At 45.8% G+C, this 18941-nt stretch overlaps 1 protein-coding gene across 2 annotated transcripts in view; it reads right to left on the bottom strand.

Annotated features, from left to right (window-relative positions):
* Nucleotides 1-18941, bottom strand: part of DYM (dymeclin) — a 197806-nt gene that overhangs the window by 155960 nt on the left and 22905 nt on the right. For both annotated transcript variants that reach the window (XM_072133157.1, XM_072133152.1), the window contains exons 3-6: nucleotides 15100-15152; nucleotides 13387-13480; nucleotides 12102-12235; nucleotides 1664-1736 (exon numbers count right to left, since the gene is read on the bottom strand). In XM_072133157.1, the coding sequence (XP_071989258.1) occupies nucleotides 1664-1736; nucleotides 12102-12235; nucleotides 13387-13480; nucleotides 15100-15152 (354 nt within the window). The remainder of the gene's footprint in view (nucleotides 1-1663; nucleotides 1737-12101; nucleotides 12236-13386; nucleotides 13481-15099; nucleotides 15153-18941) is intronic.

Consider the following 18941-nt stretch of genomic DNA (forward strand, 5'->3'; position numbering starts at 1 on the left):
TCACGTATGTGTCAGCAGCGCCATACATCTGTCAGACAGGCGAGCACCACGTGAAGTGAGAGTAATGGTGTTTATACCTTCAGCTTTGGCTCATGGTTTATGTAACGTGATAGTGGTTTGGGCCGGGTCCTGGAGATCTCGTGCTCTCTTATCAGGAGGCTGTCAGCAGAGCCGGCCAGTCTGTCTCCTTCTCCCACCGCTGAGACTCCGGAGAGTGGAGGAGCCGGGGCGGACATTACTCATGGATTTCTACATACAGTAAATCTGACTGCGGCTTATCATAAGAACATTCATTATATCTGCACCGGGAGACCATTCATAAATCCCACAGATTGCAGGGTGAAGGCGCGGGCGGCCGCCAGTCTGCAGCATAGCCGCCTGTGTGATGGGGGATCCCCTTCCCTGATGCTGGATGGAGGGATGTAATAGCCCCCGAATAGTCAGACTTTGTATAAAACCCCTCTGCAAGGGAATCCCGGGCGTTCAACGCTGCAATTTAAAGGAAATCTCCCATCAGAATCCATCCTGATAAACCAGGGACATTACTCATAGATCCAGGCACCGGGACTGTGGGATCTTCTTATAATTGTTATCCATCGACTTTAAAAATTATGCTAATGAGCCTGAAGGACTCTGCTACAAGAGTCTCTCCAAGCTGAAGCTTCACAGGCCATTACACGGTTTAGTCTCCGCCCATCCGCTCCCTTAGGACATCCCCCCTCCTTATGCCTGACATAACACACAGGGGGAGGGGCGAGTGCTCCTGCACAGTGTAACAGCCTGTGCAGCTACAGCATGGAGGGGCTCTGGTAACACCCCAGGAGCCATTGTGTCTCATTAGTGTAAAATTTAAAAGAAAGAGGCCATGGATAACTAATATAAGAAGATTACCACAGTCCCGGTGCCTGGATCTATAAGTAAGTGTCCCTGATCTATCATGATGGATTCTGAGGGTAGAGGTTTTTTTTTGAAGGGGTTTTGCTTTATTACAAATACGGCCCCAATCCTTTCCATTCACTCTGTCATGTTGTGTGAGGTTCGTGTGTATATAAGTGAGAGCTGCAATACCATGCGCAACCTAAGGGGCTGGGGTGGCGCGGTTTTTTTTTTTTTTAAAAGGAGGAAGCAATGTTCTCAATTTCCCTTTAGATTTTTTTGTATGGATCATAAATCCAATAAGATATCTATGGGTAAGCAGAGAAAAGGCCGCCACAAGGCGCAGAAAGAAAGAATTTTTCATTAAAATCAATTAAACCTCGTCTTAAAGGGGCATTCCAGGAAGTGATTGTATTGCACGCCTATCCTCAGGTCTGACACACAGCACTCCCAGCTGTTAGAAGGCATCACAGCGAGTGCTATGGCTCAGTCACAGTCTACCAAGTACAGTGCCATACACTGTATAGTGTCCATGCTGGGTACTGCGTCATCAAAAGAATTGTGGAATACCCCTTTAAGGTTACAGTCTATTTCTTCTAGACTAGAGCAACTGCAGGAATGACCAGAATATTATGTATTCCTCTGGATGAGATAAGGCAGATGAGATCCAGGAGTCTCACATAAATCGAGGGCCAGGACCTCCACCGGCCACACACACAGGAACCGGCCCCTCATCCGTGTACTGTAATATTTATTTTGTGTTAAAAATTTTGTGTATGATACTCACAGAAGAGGAACCTCTACAATGAGATGGATGAGGCAAAACAGCAGCTCCTCCAGGAAGTCTTCTATGTCTGATTCTGGGGGGAAAAAGGGACAAAAAAAATATTAGTTAGTAATTGATATACAGTATGATGCACATTATATATATATTACACAATTTAAAAAAATATAATATATTGGTGCTATATATATTATATCATTACAGTTATTGATTTCTGCTGCGACATTCGGATGGTAGGGTCAGAATTTGGCGTCAACAACATGAAAGCATGGATCCATCCTGCCTTGTATCAGCGGCTCAGGCTGGTGGTGGTGGTGTCATGGATCCATCCTGCCTTGTATCAGCGGGTCAGGCTGGTGGTGGTGGTGTCATGGATCCATCCTGCCTTGTATCAGCGGCTCAGGCTGGTGCTGGTGGTGTCATGGATCCATCCTGCCTTGTATCAGCGGCTCAGGCTGGTGGTGGTGTCATGGATCCATCCTGCCTTGTATCAGCGGCTCAGGCTGGTGGTGGTGGTGTCATGGTGTCTTTGGGCCCCTTGGTACAACGCCACAGCCTACCTGAGTATTGTTGCTGACCATGTCCATCCCTTTAGGAGCACAATGTACCCTGTAACATCTGATGGCTACTTTCAGCAGGATAATGCGCCATGTCATAAAGCTGGAATCATCTCAGACTGGTTTCTTGAACATGACAATAAGGTCACTGGACACAAATGGCCTCCACAGTCACCAGATCTCAATCCAATAGAGCATCTTTGGGATGTGGTGGAACGGGAGATTCGCATCATGGATGTGCAGCCGACAAATCTGCGGCAACTGTGTGATGCCATCATGTCAATATGGAGCAAAATCTCTGAGGAGCTTCCAGCACCTTGTTGAATCTATGCCACAAAGAATTGAGGCAGTTCTGAAGGCAAAAGGGGGTCCAACCCGTTACTAGCATGGTGTACCTAATAAAGTGGCCGGTGAGTGTAAGTACTATAATACTACCCCCTATGTACAAGAATATAACTACTATAATACTGCCCCCTATGTACAGGAATATAACTACTATAATACTGTCCCCTATGTACAGGAATATAACTACTATAATACTGCCCCCTATGTACAAGAATATAACTACTATAATACTGCCCCCTATGTACAAGAATATAACTACTATAATACTGCCCCCTATGTACAGGAATATAACTACTATAATACTGCCCCCTATGTACAAGAATATAACTACTATAATACTGCCCCCTATGTACAAGAATATAACTACTATAATACTGCCCCCTATGTACAAGAATATAACTACTATAATACTGCCCCCTATGTACAAGAATATAACTACTATAATACTGCCCCCTATGTACAGGAATATAACTACTATAATACTGCCCCCTATGTACAAGAATATAACTACTATAATACTGCCCCCTATGTACAGGAATATAACTACTATAATACTGCCCCCTATGTACAAGAATATAACTACTATAATACTGCCCCCTATGTACAAGAATATAACTACTATAATACTGCCCCCTATGTACAAGAATATAACTACTATAATACTGCCCCCTATGTACAAGAATATAACTACTATAATACTGCCCCCTATGTACAGGAATATAACTACTATAATACTGCCCCCTATGTACAAGAATATAACTACTATAATACTGCCCCCTATGTACAGGAATATAACTACTATAATACTGCCCCCTATGTACAGGAATATAACTACTATAATACTGCCCCCTATGTACAAGAATATAACTACTATAATACTGCCCCCTATGTACAGGAATATAACTACTATAATACTGTCCCCTATGTACAAGAATATAACTACTATAATACTGCCCCCTATGTACAGGAATATAACTACTATAATACTGCCCCCTATGTACAGGAATATAACTACTATAATACTGCCCCCTATGTACAGGAATATAACTACTATAATACTGCCCCCTATGTACAGGAATATAACTACTATAATACTGCCCCCTATGTACAGGAATATAACTACTATAATACTGCCCCCTATGTACAGGAATATAACTACTATAATACTGCCCCCTATGTACAGGAATATAACTACTATAATACTGCCCCCTATGTACAGGAATATAACTACTATAATACTGCCCCCTATGTACAAGAATATAACTACTATAATACTGCCCCCTATATACAAGAATATATCTACTATAATACTGCCCCTATGTACAAGAATATAACTACTATAATACTGCCTCCTATGTACAGGGATATAACTACTATAATACTGCCCCCTATGTACAGGAATATAACTACTATAATACTGCCCCCTATGTACAGGAATATAACTACTATAATACTGCCCCCTATGTACAGGAATATAACTACTATAATACTGCCCCCTATGTACAGGAATATAACTACTATAATACTGCCCCTATGTACAAGAATATAACTACTATAATACTGCCTCCTATGTACAGGGATATAACTACTATAATACTGCCCCCTATGTACAGGAATATAACTACTATAATACTGCCCCCTATGTACAGGAATATAACTACTATAATGCTGCCCCCTATGTACAGGAATATAACTACTATAATACTGCCCCCTAGAGATGGAAAGGCACTAGTACTTTTTTAGTACTATTTTTGCTGGATATGACACTGATGTGCGGGGTCTTCTCTATGGGGTCTGGCATGTCAGGTGAGCTCAGGTTATTCCGCCATGCGGTGCTGTGCTCGGGGTAGGATCCCAGGCGTCAGTACAATTACCAGCGCTTCCATTTAATAACAACATTTCCATTAGCGTCTCAGTCTGGTGTCAGCTACTTAACAGGAGATCAATTTGTGCCCTGAAAACAAATGGAGCATTGATGCGAGCGGCCGCAGTGACACCGCTCTGTGCCGTGTGATTCCATCCAGTAACACTTTCTCTGTGATTCAGCCGGATAGTTTTTCCGCTCTGCCCCTGGTTGCGCCCATCGCTGCCTGACCTCGGGTGCCATCTTCCTCTTGTTTTGCCAGACATATTTGTGGCGGTGCGCTTGGCACGCCAGGGGCCCCTGTGTGATTCCTCTATAAGACGCTTCCTCTGTATCTGGATCAGAGCTGCGCTGCTGTCAAAACTGAAGAGGAATTAAGAGAGTGGATTCTCCCTCGGGAGCGTGAGGGAGGTAAGGAAAATACCAGAGCCGGGGGGAGAGGGTTTCCAAACACTCCGGAATTCTTCAATGGCTCAAAGAGAATAAAATAACTTCCCCGGGTGAGTTGTTTTTAACGGAGTGATGCACAAAGCGAGTGTGACATGCGCCCCCTGACTGTAGTCACGCTCACCAAGTCACCTCGATTCACCGGGCACAAGCCGGGGGACGTCTGTGCAGGGGCGCGCGCATCAACCGCAGGACTTGACTCCGGGCCAGACCCGACAAAAGACAGAACCTACACATCCTCACCAGAAGGGTCGTCCACCACAAGCCACGCACACAGACGGCCTAGTGTGGCCCCAGGGCATTATGGGTGGGAAAGCTAAATTCCAGAATCCAAACTAGTCTAATAACTGCAATTAACCACTATAAATGAATAAAAAAAAGATCCATTCAAGAACCTTCCTTACCTTCTTCATGCCAAAAATCTGGCCAACAATCAGTCTCCTTATGGCAGCTGTACATTATGTCCCCAGTTGGTCTCCTCTCCCATCTGGCAGCCATGAATATAGTCACCCAGTATATTCCCAGTCAGTCTCCTTCTGGCAGCCGTGAATATAGTCCCCTAGTAAGTTCCTATTCAGTTTCCTTCACCCTCTGGCAGCTGCACATGTATACCTCAGTCATTCACTTTTCCCCCTCTGGATGCTTTAAAGGAAACCTACCATTTCAAATGGTAGGTTTAAGCTGTAAACACCGAGCACCATTTCAGGGTGAGCTGGTGCCGGTGCTTAGTTTCGTTAGTGTTAAAACCGCGGTATCGCGGTTTTAACACTTTTTAAACTTTATAGCATAAACTGCTTCGGCGCTGCGTGCGCACGCCTACATAGGAAATGCCGCAGGTGTTGCGCGCGCACGGTCACGCGCAGCGCCGAAGCGGCTTCTTCTATAAAGTTTAAAAAGTGTTTTAACACTAACGAAACTAAGCACCGGCACCAGCTCACCCTGAGCTGGTGCTCGGTGTTTACAGCTTAAACCTACCATTTGAAATGGTAGGTTTCCTTTAAGTATAGTACCCCAATAAGTTCCCCTTCCTGCCCCATCTGGCAGCTGTATATATAGCCCCCAGTCAGTCTTGTTCCCCACTTCTGACAGACTCAAAGTCCTCAAATAAAGACAACCGACTATATTTATCATAGTATATAGGGCTGGGAAAAGACAAGTCTAACCTTTAAGAATAGACTTTTTTTCTAGATTTGCGACTGGTAGTTACGGTGTCAAAAAAAGGGGGGGGGGGACTTGGCCACCGCGACTATTGGCTACTGTGGCGGCGCCGCGACTACTGGCTACTGTGGCGGCGCCGCGACTACTGGCTACTGTGGCGGCGCCGCGACTACTGGCTACTGTGGCGGCGCCGAGACTACTGGCTACTGTGGCGGCGCCGAGACTACTGGCTACTGTGGCGGCGGCGCGACTACTGGCTACTGTGGCGGCACCGCGACTACTGGCTACTGTGCTGGCGCCGCGACTACTGGCTACTGTGCTGGCGCCGCGACTACTGGCTACTGTGCTGGCGCCACGACTACTGGCTACTGTGGTGGCGCCACGACTACTGGCTACTGTGGTGGCGCCACGACTACTGGCTACTGTGGTGGCGCCACGACTACTGGCTACTGTGGTGGCGCCACGACTACTGGCTACTGTGGTGGCGCCACGACTACTGGCTACTGTGGTGGCACCGCGACTACTGGCTACTGTGGTGGCGCCGCGACTACTGGCTACTTTAGGACTAAATATTGGCTATGACGTAAGCAAGTTCAACTTTGTGGTTGCCCTCAAAACGGCTGATTGTAATAGTAATGCCGCTTAATTGTAACTACTAAAACAGCCGCACAACATTGTAATCAAATTATGCTCAGCCCTTTTCAGGAACCACGAGGCTGATTTGGTCCTCAGTGAAATTCAGTTTGACTCCTCTAGTTTATAGTTAAACATAAAAGAGGGAATTCTAGAAAGGATATGCAATCCTCTACCTGGAGGGGCTGATAAAACTGATGGCTGATGACAGGTTCCCTTTCAGTCTCCCACCAGCAGGCATCACAGACATTCTGAGAGTCTTTTCTGGACGATATCATCGCCGGGCGCCAAGTAGGAAAGCAATACTCAAATTGGGATGTAGGAAAGCGAAATACAGAGCAAACATAACAATCCTCTGCTGTACAGGAAAGCAAACACATTACCAATGGCAGAAATGAGATCACATCACGAGTAGTAAATAGAGGTAATGCAGCGCGGCCGGCATTGTACTCCTCACAATGAGGGCGCCCCCCACGCTCCATGGACTTCCTCCACAATGTGATACGACCCCGGCTAAAGGTCGGCTCATTTATTACATGATGTGGAGCACAAAATCCTCCCAATGTAAACAGTCCGAGGCCGGAGCCGGGACCGCTGTGCCGGGCCAGCGCTACTAATATTATCTTATACTCTGCAGGTTAGGATAAAGCCACCCGGGGAAAGGGCGAGACCTTCGCTTCCTAACTGGAAACCGCTAGGGTCATAAAAAGTGATTCATGGAGACAGAACGGAATGAGACCGAGCGTCATCTCATCTTCATAAGGAAGACGCAATCCGGATCTGTGCATCAAGTGTAGACATTGTATGTGAATCGTAATCAAGGTATCAGGACATTCTGATTCCTTAAAATTAATAAACCTAAGACAGGGGGTAACTTTATGATTGGAGGGGGTCTCCAACCAAATCATGAGAATGGGGGACTCTGCAGATCATGCAGGGACACTGTCCCTCCAGACTAAGAGACCACCAGGAAAATAGGGAAGTTTTCCATTGTAAGGCAGTTCACTTGACTTTAAAGGACATCTACCACCAAGATGAAAGACTGTATGCAGATAAACCTGAGGGGCTCCAGGCTCCCCTTAGGCTCATTTGCATATAGTCCTTCAACCTGGTGGTAGATGCCATTTAAGGAAGCCTAATGACACGATGCAGGATTAAAACTAAATCAGTTTATTCTTAGTGGAGCGTCAATGGCTACAAGTCTCCACACGACTGCAAGGCGGCTGTTATAGGCAAAGACTGAGCTATGGGGGGTCTCAGATCCCCAAAGATTTATTCTTTAATAATAATAATACTTTATATAGTGCCTACAGACTACGCAGCGCTGCACAGAGCTTGCCAAATTGGTCCTTGTTCCCATAGGGCTCACAATCTAATCACCTACCAGTATGTTTTTTTTTGGATTGTTGGAGGAAACCGGAGGACCCAGAGGAAACATGGAAAGAACATACAAACTCTTTTCAGATGTTGACCTGGGTGGGACTTGAACCCAGGACTCCAGCGCTGCAAGGCAGAAGTGCTACTCACTAAGCCACCGTGTGAATCTTATAAAACAACTCTCCTGTGCAACTCCTGTACATAGTCGGTTGTCCTGCTGCTTTTGACACAGATTCAACAATACCTTGCTCTGTTGCTCTGTTCTGCTTTGATTTCTCTTACCACCTTTCACCGGAAATGAAACAGCGTCTAATTTTTTTTTTTTTTTTACAGTTTACAAAAATCCACAATTATCCATGAACCAAAAAAAAAAAAAATCTTAATTTATTCCAATGTAAACATAACTTCAGTAGTCTATGATATGGTGTCAATGCAGCATGTGCAGGGCAGCAGGCAAGGACTGATACTCTCAATATAGTGTTGGGCCTAGGAAACATGGCCGACACACGTATAAAAGTGTCTGCAGGAGGAGGGAGGGGGATCACACACTCCGTGTCCGGCGGCACCAGGGAAAATATATCACCACTGGGTCATAGAAAGAGAAATGAGCCCACTATAGATACCAGGACCTTACCTTAAGTCTATGGCAGCTCTTTTACCGCCACCTACAGGTTATCTAATGGAATTACATGAACTCCCTTTCTAAAACCTTCTTACCAGATAATGAATAAGTCACGTACAGACAGAGGTCGATAGATTCCAACTATAGAGGCTCTTAAAATAAGGAAGATAAATTCTGAAAGGGTCACGACTGTGATATGGAGTTATCGGAAAAATGCAAACGAAACTCGAAAACTGTCCATAACCGCACAATATCGTCTTCATCTTCTCAGTCCTTTCCATCAAGAATCACACAAGTCACACATCTCCCTCCTCCTGCAGACACTTTTAATATGTATCAATACAGTACATTTCAAAGGAAACCTGTCAGCAGGTGTGACCATGCAGTACTGCAGGCAGTGCTGGGTATTGTCCCTGGAGAGATGGATTTCTATTACAAGATTGTGCACGGGGGTAGGGGGGGGCTGGGTCACCTCACACTTGCTGTTACCCAGGGTCAGGTATTGTACCTGGAGAGATGTGTAATCAGATGCTCGTACATATTGTTAGTAGCAGCAGAACTGTGAAAAATGAATTTCAATTACAAGATTGTGCACTGTGGGTCACCCTCACACTGCTGTGACCCAGGGTTAGGTATTGTCCCTGGAGAGATGTGTAAGGACCTTTGTGTATGTAGAATCAGTAGGACTGTGATATACACTCACCGGCCACTTTATTAGGTACACCTGTCCAACTGCTCGTTAACACTTAATTTCTAATCAGCCAATCACATGGCGGCAACTCAGTGCATTTAGGCATGTAGACATGGTCAAGACAATCTCCTGCAGTTCAAACCGAGCATCAGTATGGGGAAGAAAGGTGATTTGTGGCCTTTGAACGTGGCATGGTTGTTGGTGCCAGAAGGGCTGGTCTGAGTATTTCAGAAACTGCTGATCTACTGGGATTTTCACGCACAACCATCTCTAGGGTTTACAGAAAATGGTCCGAAAAAGAAAAAACATCCAGTGAGCGGCAGTTCTGTGGGCGGAAATGCCTTGTTGATGCCAGAGGTCAGAGGAGAATGGGCAGACTGGTTCGAGCTGATAGAAAGGCAACAGTGACTCAAATCGCCACCCGTTACAACCAAGGTAGGCAGAAGAGCATCTCTGAACGCACAGTACGTCCAACTTTGAGGCAGATGGGCTACAGCAGCAGAAGACCACACCGGGTGCCACTCCTTTCAGCTAAGAACAGGAAACTGAAAATTTGCACAAGCTCATCGAAATTGGACAGTAGAAGATTGGAAAAACGTTGCCTGGTCTGATGCGTCTCGATTTCTGCTGCGACATTCAGATGGTAGGGTCAGAATTTGGCGTCAACAACATGAAAGCATGGATCCATCCTGCCTTGTATCAGCGGTTCAGGCTGGTGGTGGTGGTGTCATGGTGTGGGGAATATTTTCTTGGCACTCTTTGGGCCCCTTGGTACAACACCACAGCCTACCTGAGTATTGTTGCTGCCCATGTCCATCCCTTTATGAGCACAATGTATCCTGTAACATCTGATGGCTACTTTCAGCAGGATAATGCGCCATGTCATAAAGCTGGAATCATCTCAGACTGGTTTCTTGAACATGACAATGAGGTCACTGGACACAAATGGCCTCCACAGTCACCAGATCTCAATCCAATAGAGCATCTTTGGGATGTGGTGGAACGGGAGATTCGCATCATGGATGTGCAGCCGACAAATCTGCGGCAACTGTGTGATGCCATCATGTCAATATGGAGCAAAATCTCTGAGGAGCTTCCAGCACCTTGTTGTATCTATGCCACGAAGAATTGAGGCAGTTCTGAAGGCAAAAGGGGGTCCAACCCGTTACTAGCATGGTGGACCTAATAAAGTGGCCGGTGAGTGTACGTATACATATTGCGTGGATACAATTGTTGGTGGTCGTGGTCGCATAATGAAAAAAATAAATAAATAAAATTTCGATGAAAATTAACGGCAGACATCGCTTTTCCTCTTTCAACAGAATAAAAAAAAACAAACTCATGAAACAGCCCGGACAGAAGTGATGGTTTCCTTAACTTAATATTTTTTTGCAGAACCTTTTGAAGCAATCGCAGCAATCAATTCCTGTGACTGTCGATGAGACTTCTGCGCCTCTCAGCAGGTATTTTGGGCCATTCCTCATGAGCTGCTCCAGTGTCTGGGGGTGTGAAGGGGTCCAGCTCCTTTTGGAGATGCTCCATAGGATTTATCTCCGGGCTCCAAAAAGCCGATTCAGATTAGTCCGATGTATTCCTCTTTTTTTGGGTGTTTTTAGTTGTGTATTTTGGCTCCTTATCCTGTTGGGAGACCCAAAACCTGTGACTGAGCCCAAGCTTTCTGGATGAATATGCAGCCACAAATTTGCGAGTGCATATACGTCCCCAAAGACGGCAATGGCAGCGGTACAGAAGAGCATGCTCCATCTTTCACCCTGTGTGAGCCCATGCGGTGCTGTTCTCTATGGAGGGGGGAGGGGGTCACCTCCTCGCCAGCGCATAGAAGTATGTCTGTCCGGCCGCATACCGCTGTATGAATGTACCCCGACTACAACTCCTGGTCTCCCTAGATACAAAACGCATATACTGTATGGTGGGTACAAGGTATGACGCCCTTATTTTATACGTTCCCATAGACTTCAATGGGGCATACAGCGTTAGAACGTGAGAGAATAGGACATGCTCCATCTCTTTATACGGCTCACATACGTTGCGGTACGGTGACAAATACGGACATTCAATGTATGACCGTATTGCCCATAGGAATGAATGGTAACGTATTCTTCCCGTATACACGGCTGTTTTCGTACGGTTGTGCGAATGTACATACAAGATAGGGTCCAGAGGTTTGTTCTTAAGTTGAATTTGTATGCAAGTCGAAAATTGTATATTTTATAACGGTAGATCCAGACAAAAAAAATTGGAGTTTCTAAATTTTTTGCAGTAATGGGACCAAGGATTATCAATAAATCTTCATTACAGACACCTTACAGCTGATCATTGCAGTCTGGGACTATAGTAACATCCAGAGAGGTCACCAGAGGTCACAGGCAGCAGAGGGATCCGTCTTTAACTATGGATCGTCTGTAAGTCGGGTGTCCTTAAGTAGGGGACAGCCTGTAGCCTTAAAGTTACAGTCCGGAATCGATAGAGGTGTATTGCATTTTTTACTGCAACTTTGACAGTCAATATAATGGCTTCTGCTAATATTAAAAGTGGATTTTCTCCTTTCTATTATAAGACTCCAGGACTGTGTTTCTAGGTGCCAGGGTTCATTTGAAGTGGACCACTGACGGGACGTGCCAACTGCAAGGGGTATTAGGGATTAAAATGTTTACAGCTGTATGGCAGATGTGAAGGGGTTAACAATACACAATGCTCCATACAATGCACGGAGGGTTCCCACTCACCATATGATCCGGGGTCTTTCTTCTGATATGAGAAGTGCAGGAGCAGCTCCTCCTCGGAGACATGAGCGATGAACACTTTCAGGAGACAGCAGATGATGAAGAGGGCGTTGTGCGCTTGCCAGATGAAGAGCTGACTGTAAGAGAGAGATTGAGTGAGCGTTACTTTATCCCTGGTCATGTGATGTCACACAGGTGCACAGCTCATTAAATCTAGTCATGTGATGTCACACAGGTGCATGGCTCATTATATCTCTGGTCATGTGATATCACACAGATGCACGGCTCATATCTAGTCATGTGATGTCACAAGGGTGCACAACTCATTGTATCCTTGGTCATGTGATGTCACACAGGTGCACGGCTTGTTATATCCCTGGGCATGTGATGTCACACAGGTGCACAGCTCATTGTATCCCTGGTCATGTGATGTCACACAGGTGCACGGCTCATTATATATCCCTGGTCATGTGATGTCACACAGGTGCACGGCTCATTATATATCCCTGGTCATGTGATGTCACACAGGTGCACGGCTCGTTATATATCCCTGGTCATGTGATGTCACACAGGTGCACGGCTTGTTATATCCCTGGGCACGTGATGTCACACAGGTGCACGGCTCATTCTATCCCTGGTCATGTGATGTCACACAGGGGCAAAGCTTGTTATATCACAGGGAGTAATCAGAGATGTGTGATATAACGAGCCATGCACCTGTATCACATAACATAACCACAGCGATGACGAGCCATGCACCTCTATGACATCACATGACCCAGGAGTAAACATGAATAACGTATATCGGAAAATTGTATAACTTCACAATCGATATAAATTACTTGCTGAAAGTGGACAACCCCTTTAAGCGTGGGTATTTCCCGCAGGATTGTGTCACGCGTAGAGGCCACAGCAGTGCCAGTGTCCTGGCATCACATGGGTTATCTCTGCTGACCAGTATAGGGTTATCTAGCACTTGGAGGGATACTAAAACACTAGCAAATAAATTAGAATTGCTCTACTAAAACTCTCCCGTATACTTGGGAATTTAATTGCTGTATCTGAGCTCTCTGCTTGCAGTCAGTGACTGGAAGCCATCTATTTTACACCCAGTGGCTTCAAACTTTCCTGATATCGTTCTCCTGGTACAGATAAGGAGCCGTCCTGACCTCGGTGTCCAGAGAAGGGCAGGAGGGGGTCCACATACAAGAATTGGGGAGGGGGAGAGAAGGGGGGGCGGGGGTTTGGGATCCAGAATGAATATAGAACTAGATTTGCCTCCACTTACTTCTGACATTCTGCCGATATCTTCAGTTCCTTCGTCCTTGACAGAAATACTCTTATTAGAGCGCTGAGATTTCCGGTTCTGGGGTTGTTCTCAACTAAAAAGTAAAAAATACAAAAAAGATTAGAACATAAACTGAAAGGTTTTTGCAGGGAAAAAACCTGCAGAGAGCGGTGGCCATTTTGGATAGAGGTGTCCTTTTCTCAAGGAAGAGCATTAGTTACTCCGGGGTGGGGTGGTGGGGTATTTGGTGCGCACATGTGCACCCCTGCTCCAGGTGGGCTATGTTGCTGGTAGGTATAACAAAGGGAGGAGTCCTGGTGTAGATCGGTGCACAGTCCCTGGTGCATGTCCCTCTCAGATCGGACACTGATTACCAATGCAAAGGAAAGGTCATTGGTATAAAAAATGAGCCCCACTACACTCAATATAAGAACATTGGGGCTTATTTACTAAGGGTACGCGGATCGCATTTCTGTTGTTATTCATGGCTTTCGGGATTTATGCCGCTGTGGCAGGGATTTAGAAAGGGATTGTGCTGCACGTGATTGGATTGTGGCGCGGGTGCACTGCTTTCACGCAACAGAAATGGGGGGGGGGCGTGCCGTTGGACGATCCGACTGATTCAGACTGAACGTGGGATTTAATATTCAAATTGTGTCGCATCCAATGCACTTACATGCACCAGGAAGAAGAAGGTGAACTCCGGGGACCTGAGCGGGGAAGCGACACATGCAGGATATCGGGTGCACTATTTTAGTGAATAGCGGCACAGCGCATTATACACGGACAATGCACTTTCTGTCAAGGCCTCCAGACCGGGTAAGTAAATGTGCCCCATTGTACCAAAACTTAAAGGGAACCTGTTAGGTAAACTAACCCACACCAACTAAACAGATCTTTAAAAGTTGCTATAATACAGCAGTATAACTATCCCTATATTGTTCCTCTCCATGCTTGCAAGGTTTCACAGTCTGTTCTTAAAATTGACTCACCATCTATGCAAATAACCCAATGGGAGTCCCATCATCGTCTTTCCTTTGAGCTCTATCATATTCATGTCCTTGCTGCTCAGCTGCGCCTCCAGCTCATTCCCCCCTCCCTCAGGATTGAGAGAAGCACCGACTGTGAGACTCGCTGAGGAGAATTCCTGAAGGAGGGATGAAGGAGGGAGCTGAACACTCTTCAGCAAGTCACACAGCCAGCGTCTCTCTCGTTCCTGAGGAAGGGGGGAATGCGCCGAAGGCACGGCTGAGCCTGAAGAACATGAATATGCCGGACTCCGCTCAAAGGAAAGACAATGATTGGACTCACATGAGAAGACAATGATCGTTTTTACATGGGGTCATTTGCATAGATGGTGAACCAACCTTCTCAAGCATGGAAAAGAACAATATAGGAATAGTTGTACTGCTGTATAAGTTTTCAAAGATACGTTTAGTTAGTGTGGTAAGGTTCTTTATTTTGGAGCCCATTTTGATACCAATCACCTTCCTTTGCATTGTTCATCAGTGTCCGATCTGTGAGGGTCATACATCAGGACTCGGCCTTTGTAAAACCTTCCAGCACCAGAGCTTCGTTTCACAGACATGTTCCCTTTAAAAGCTCCATCCCTCTACCGGCATTACACTTGCACCACGGACGCCTTGGATTCACACCAGGTGTGTACAGTCCCCTATACATCACATGTCTCCGTCATGCACATTCGCTACTTACTTAACGATTTGCAGATTGAAATAGTCGCTTCCTCCAACAGCTTCGAGTCCGTACTGAAAAGAGAAGGAAATACAGAATCTATGACCTGGTACCCAACACATTCTAGGATTTGTAAAAGAAATAAAAGAAATGATATTGGAAGCAGCACTGGGGCCCATAGATTGTAAGCTCATGTAACCAGGGCCGTCCATCATATTGTGTGAATATATGGATATTATCAAGTCTATATGGGTAACCTATGACTTGTAAAGCGCTGCAGAATATGTTGGTGCTATATGATTAGCGATGTATGAGGGCGGTTCAATAAGTACCCGTGTTTGATGACAGAGGTCGTTCCTGAGGGAAGTTGGTGTTATCATCGTGTGCTGCCATCTACCAAAACGACGATAAAACAGATTGCAGACCGATTGATTGGTTAGTTTGGATTTGGCAGCCATTTGAGAGATGGAAAAAGAGCAGTATCGTTCGGTAATTCAAGGAGATAAAAGCAAAGTTGGATGCGGTTTCTGGGGACACTTCGCCATCTATGACCACAGTTAGATATTGGTTAGAATTTAAACGTGGGCGAACATCCGTTTTTGGGAAGAGTCCACGACATGACACTTGGTGATCGACGAACGAAAGTGCGCAAAGTAGCCGAGGCCGTAGGTGTGCCGACTGGAACGGCAATTAATATTTTACATGATAAGTTGGCCCGATGTGTGCCACGATTGCTCACGGTGGACAACAAGCGAATGCGGCTGGTAACTTCGAAGCTTCGTGTTTGGAGCAATTTAAGCAAAATCCGAAGGAGTTTTTGTGTCGAGTTGTCACCGTTGATGAAACCTGGAATCATCACTACACACCAGAAACTAAGCGACAATCAAAACAATGGATTTCTCCCGGTGAATCTGCTCCAAAGAAGGTGAAGACGATCCCATTGACCGGAAAGGTCATGGCGACGATTTTTGGGGAAGCAAACGGCGTCATCCTCATGGATTTTTTAGAAAAAGGAAGATCGATCACTGGACAATACTACAGTAAATTATTGGGCCGCTTCAACAAAAAATTGAAGGCGACATGGCTGCATTTGACGAAAAAGAAGGTGCTGTTTCGCCACGATAATGCACCAGCACATTCATCCGGAGTTGTTGCAGCCAAACTGCATGAATTGCGTTATGAATTGCTGCCGCTAACCCCCCCCCCCATATTCACGCGATCTGGCTCCCTGCAACATTTTCTTGTTCCCCAACATGAAGAAATGGCTCGCAGGAAAAAAAAATTCGCTCAAACGAGGTCATCACCGAGACAGAGGTGTATTTTGGACAGTTCCTTGCAGATACAGTAACCCCGTTTTGGGGCGAGCTGTGATCCCGTCTCCATAACATTTGTATGGAGAAACATTTGTATACAATCCCCAATGAAAGCTTCTATTTAATCACAGCAAACAGAGATGTTGAAATAAATGTGAAAATGAAACGCAGTAGATTGGAAAATGGTGTAGCAAACTTGTAACATCAAATGTGAAATGAGCTTTATATAGGATTTTTGCCATCAGTTCGTTACCCTGGAACTAGAGATGAGTGAAGCCGAAGTGTAGGAGTTCTGGCGCTTTTCTCCTGACACTGACACATTGCCGGGTCGGCTGCCATGCAGCCAATCCAGAAAATTAACGCCCCTAACAGCTATCCATGGCTATGGGTCACCAGAGTGCCCCCCTGGCCAGTCATAGCCACGGATACTTTTTTGGGGCGTTAATTTGCCGGATTGGCTACTCGACCGGCAACGTGTCAGAGGTAAAGCCCCGAACGCCGAACCTGTGGAGACTTTTCTAATTAAAGCCGTCTTGCAGGCCTGTGGAGACTTACTGGCTTTAATGCTCCACTAGGGGATTCTGGGAAATATGCAAATACATTTCCAGGATGGGATAAGGAAACCATTGCCTTTAAAGGAAACCTACCACTTGAAGTGGCAGGTTTCAGAAGAAAACACCGAGCACCAGCTCAGGCTGAGCTGGTGCCGGAGCTTATTTTTGTTCGTGTTTTAAACTGTATAACCGGCGCAGGGAGGTACGCGCTCGGCGCTTACCATGCGCGTGGCCCTCCTTCACTTCCTATGTAGCTGCGCGCACGGTAAGCGCCAAGCGCGTACCTCCCTGCGCCGGCTATACAGTTTAAAAAGTGTTTTAAACCGCGATACCGCGGTTTAAAACACTAACAAAAATAAGCTCCGGCACCAGCTCAGCCTGAGCTGGTGCTCGGTGTTTTCTTCTGAAACCTGCCACTTCAAGTGGTAGGTTTCCTTTAAGTTACCTTGTAAAGCAGCCATCTTAACGTATTTGCATATTTACCAGCCTGCAGTGATGGGTTTGCAGGTGTATCTGGTGAAGGGCTTAAAGGGGTTTTCCCACGATAAAGATCATTTTAACCCCTTACTTTACAATGTTACTGAGTGTTATTTCCGTTTTAGCTCCTATCACTCTCTAGGCTGCTCAGTGCAAAATCCCAGGGTGTGGGCGGGGCCTTTCTAAGCAGACACATTGTTATCTATCTAGTTCTATGGGGTGACAATGTGGTTAGATTATCAGAGTACAGGGGTTTATGCTTTTTCACCGTGCTTCTGACACTGTATTTTGTTATCCTGAATAGATACTGAATACACGAAGAAACTGGTCTTTGTGGGAATACCCCTTTAAAGGGAACCTGCCATCAGGAGCCCTTTTTCTGGCCCCCCCATGTCCCCATAGAGAATAGTGTGCACATTGCCAAGCTGCTTTTTAAATTAAAGTGGCTTTTTCCGATAAAAAGAAAAGTTAGATGAAAGTTTACCTTTCTCTCTGTAGAGCAGTGTCCAGTGTCACATGAGAGTGGCCAGTTTTATTATAACACCACTTTGGCAATGTGCACACTATTCTCTATGGGGACATTGGGGAGCCAGAAAAGGGTTCCTGATGACAGGTTCACTTTAAACATGCTGAAATTGGCAATAATGGCAAAGCCAAGCTGCAGTACCAGGCACGACCAGTTTATGGAAGAAAACAGCCGTGTTTTTCTATACAAATTAGATTGCCGTTTGAGGAGCCCTTGCTCAGCCAATTTTCTGATTCCCTCATACTACACCAATGGTCGGCTCGGCCAAAAGTTCTTGGTTTGTAAAAGAGGAGAGCTCCTGCCAAAGGACTCATCTCTCCAAAGGATCGGCATTAGCATCCCAATCTTTATCACCCCCAATATCTGGAGAGTTGAAGGAGAACATTGGAAACCTTCATGCACCTTCAATGGTCATCCAGTAAGTTTTATGCAACGATGGTGGACGATCTAAGCTTCTCTCATCAGAGAGAGTTGAAAACCTTACAATTACAGAAAAATCGGAGCAAACGCCTAAAGAAACAAAGAAAAGAAATCACACTCACGACCTTCCGACCAATAAACCTAGAAAATTAAAACTTCCTCCGGGAAAGAAGAAAAACTTCCATTTCCGACCACCCAAACTGGCTTCACCTCCTGCCAAGTGATTACCACGGGGAGTAGTATGGCCGGATGTAATCCCCTTGACCATAGACAACGGTGGTCATGACTGGAAGGGCTTACGAGACAATGATTGCCAAGGTCAAACCAAGTCAACACAGGTCATGCCGAGCAGCAGAAGATCATCTCTGTCGAAAGGAGAGAGGGGAAGGGAGATAAGTCATTGCCTACCAACCATCCTCTGAGACAAAGGACCATCTTTGAGGAGCCACCTTGAAGGGAGGGTGGGAGAAGGAGTGTCCCGGGCAGGGGAGCGGTGGGAAACTTTGTAGACACAAGGTCTGGGCAGAGACATCTTCCATGGGTTATCGTGCAATCTGAGCTCTTGGAGATTGT

This window comes from Engystomops pustulosus, chromosome 1, assembly GCF_040894005.1.
Source record: "Engystomops pustulosus chromosome 1, aEngPut4.maternal, whole genome shotgun sequence".
Lineage (NCBI taxonomy): Eukaryota > Metazoa > Chordata > Amphibia > Anura > Leptodactylidae > Engystomops > Engystomops pustulosus.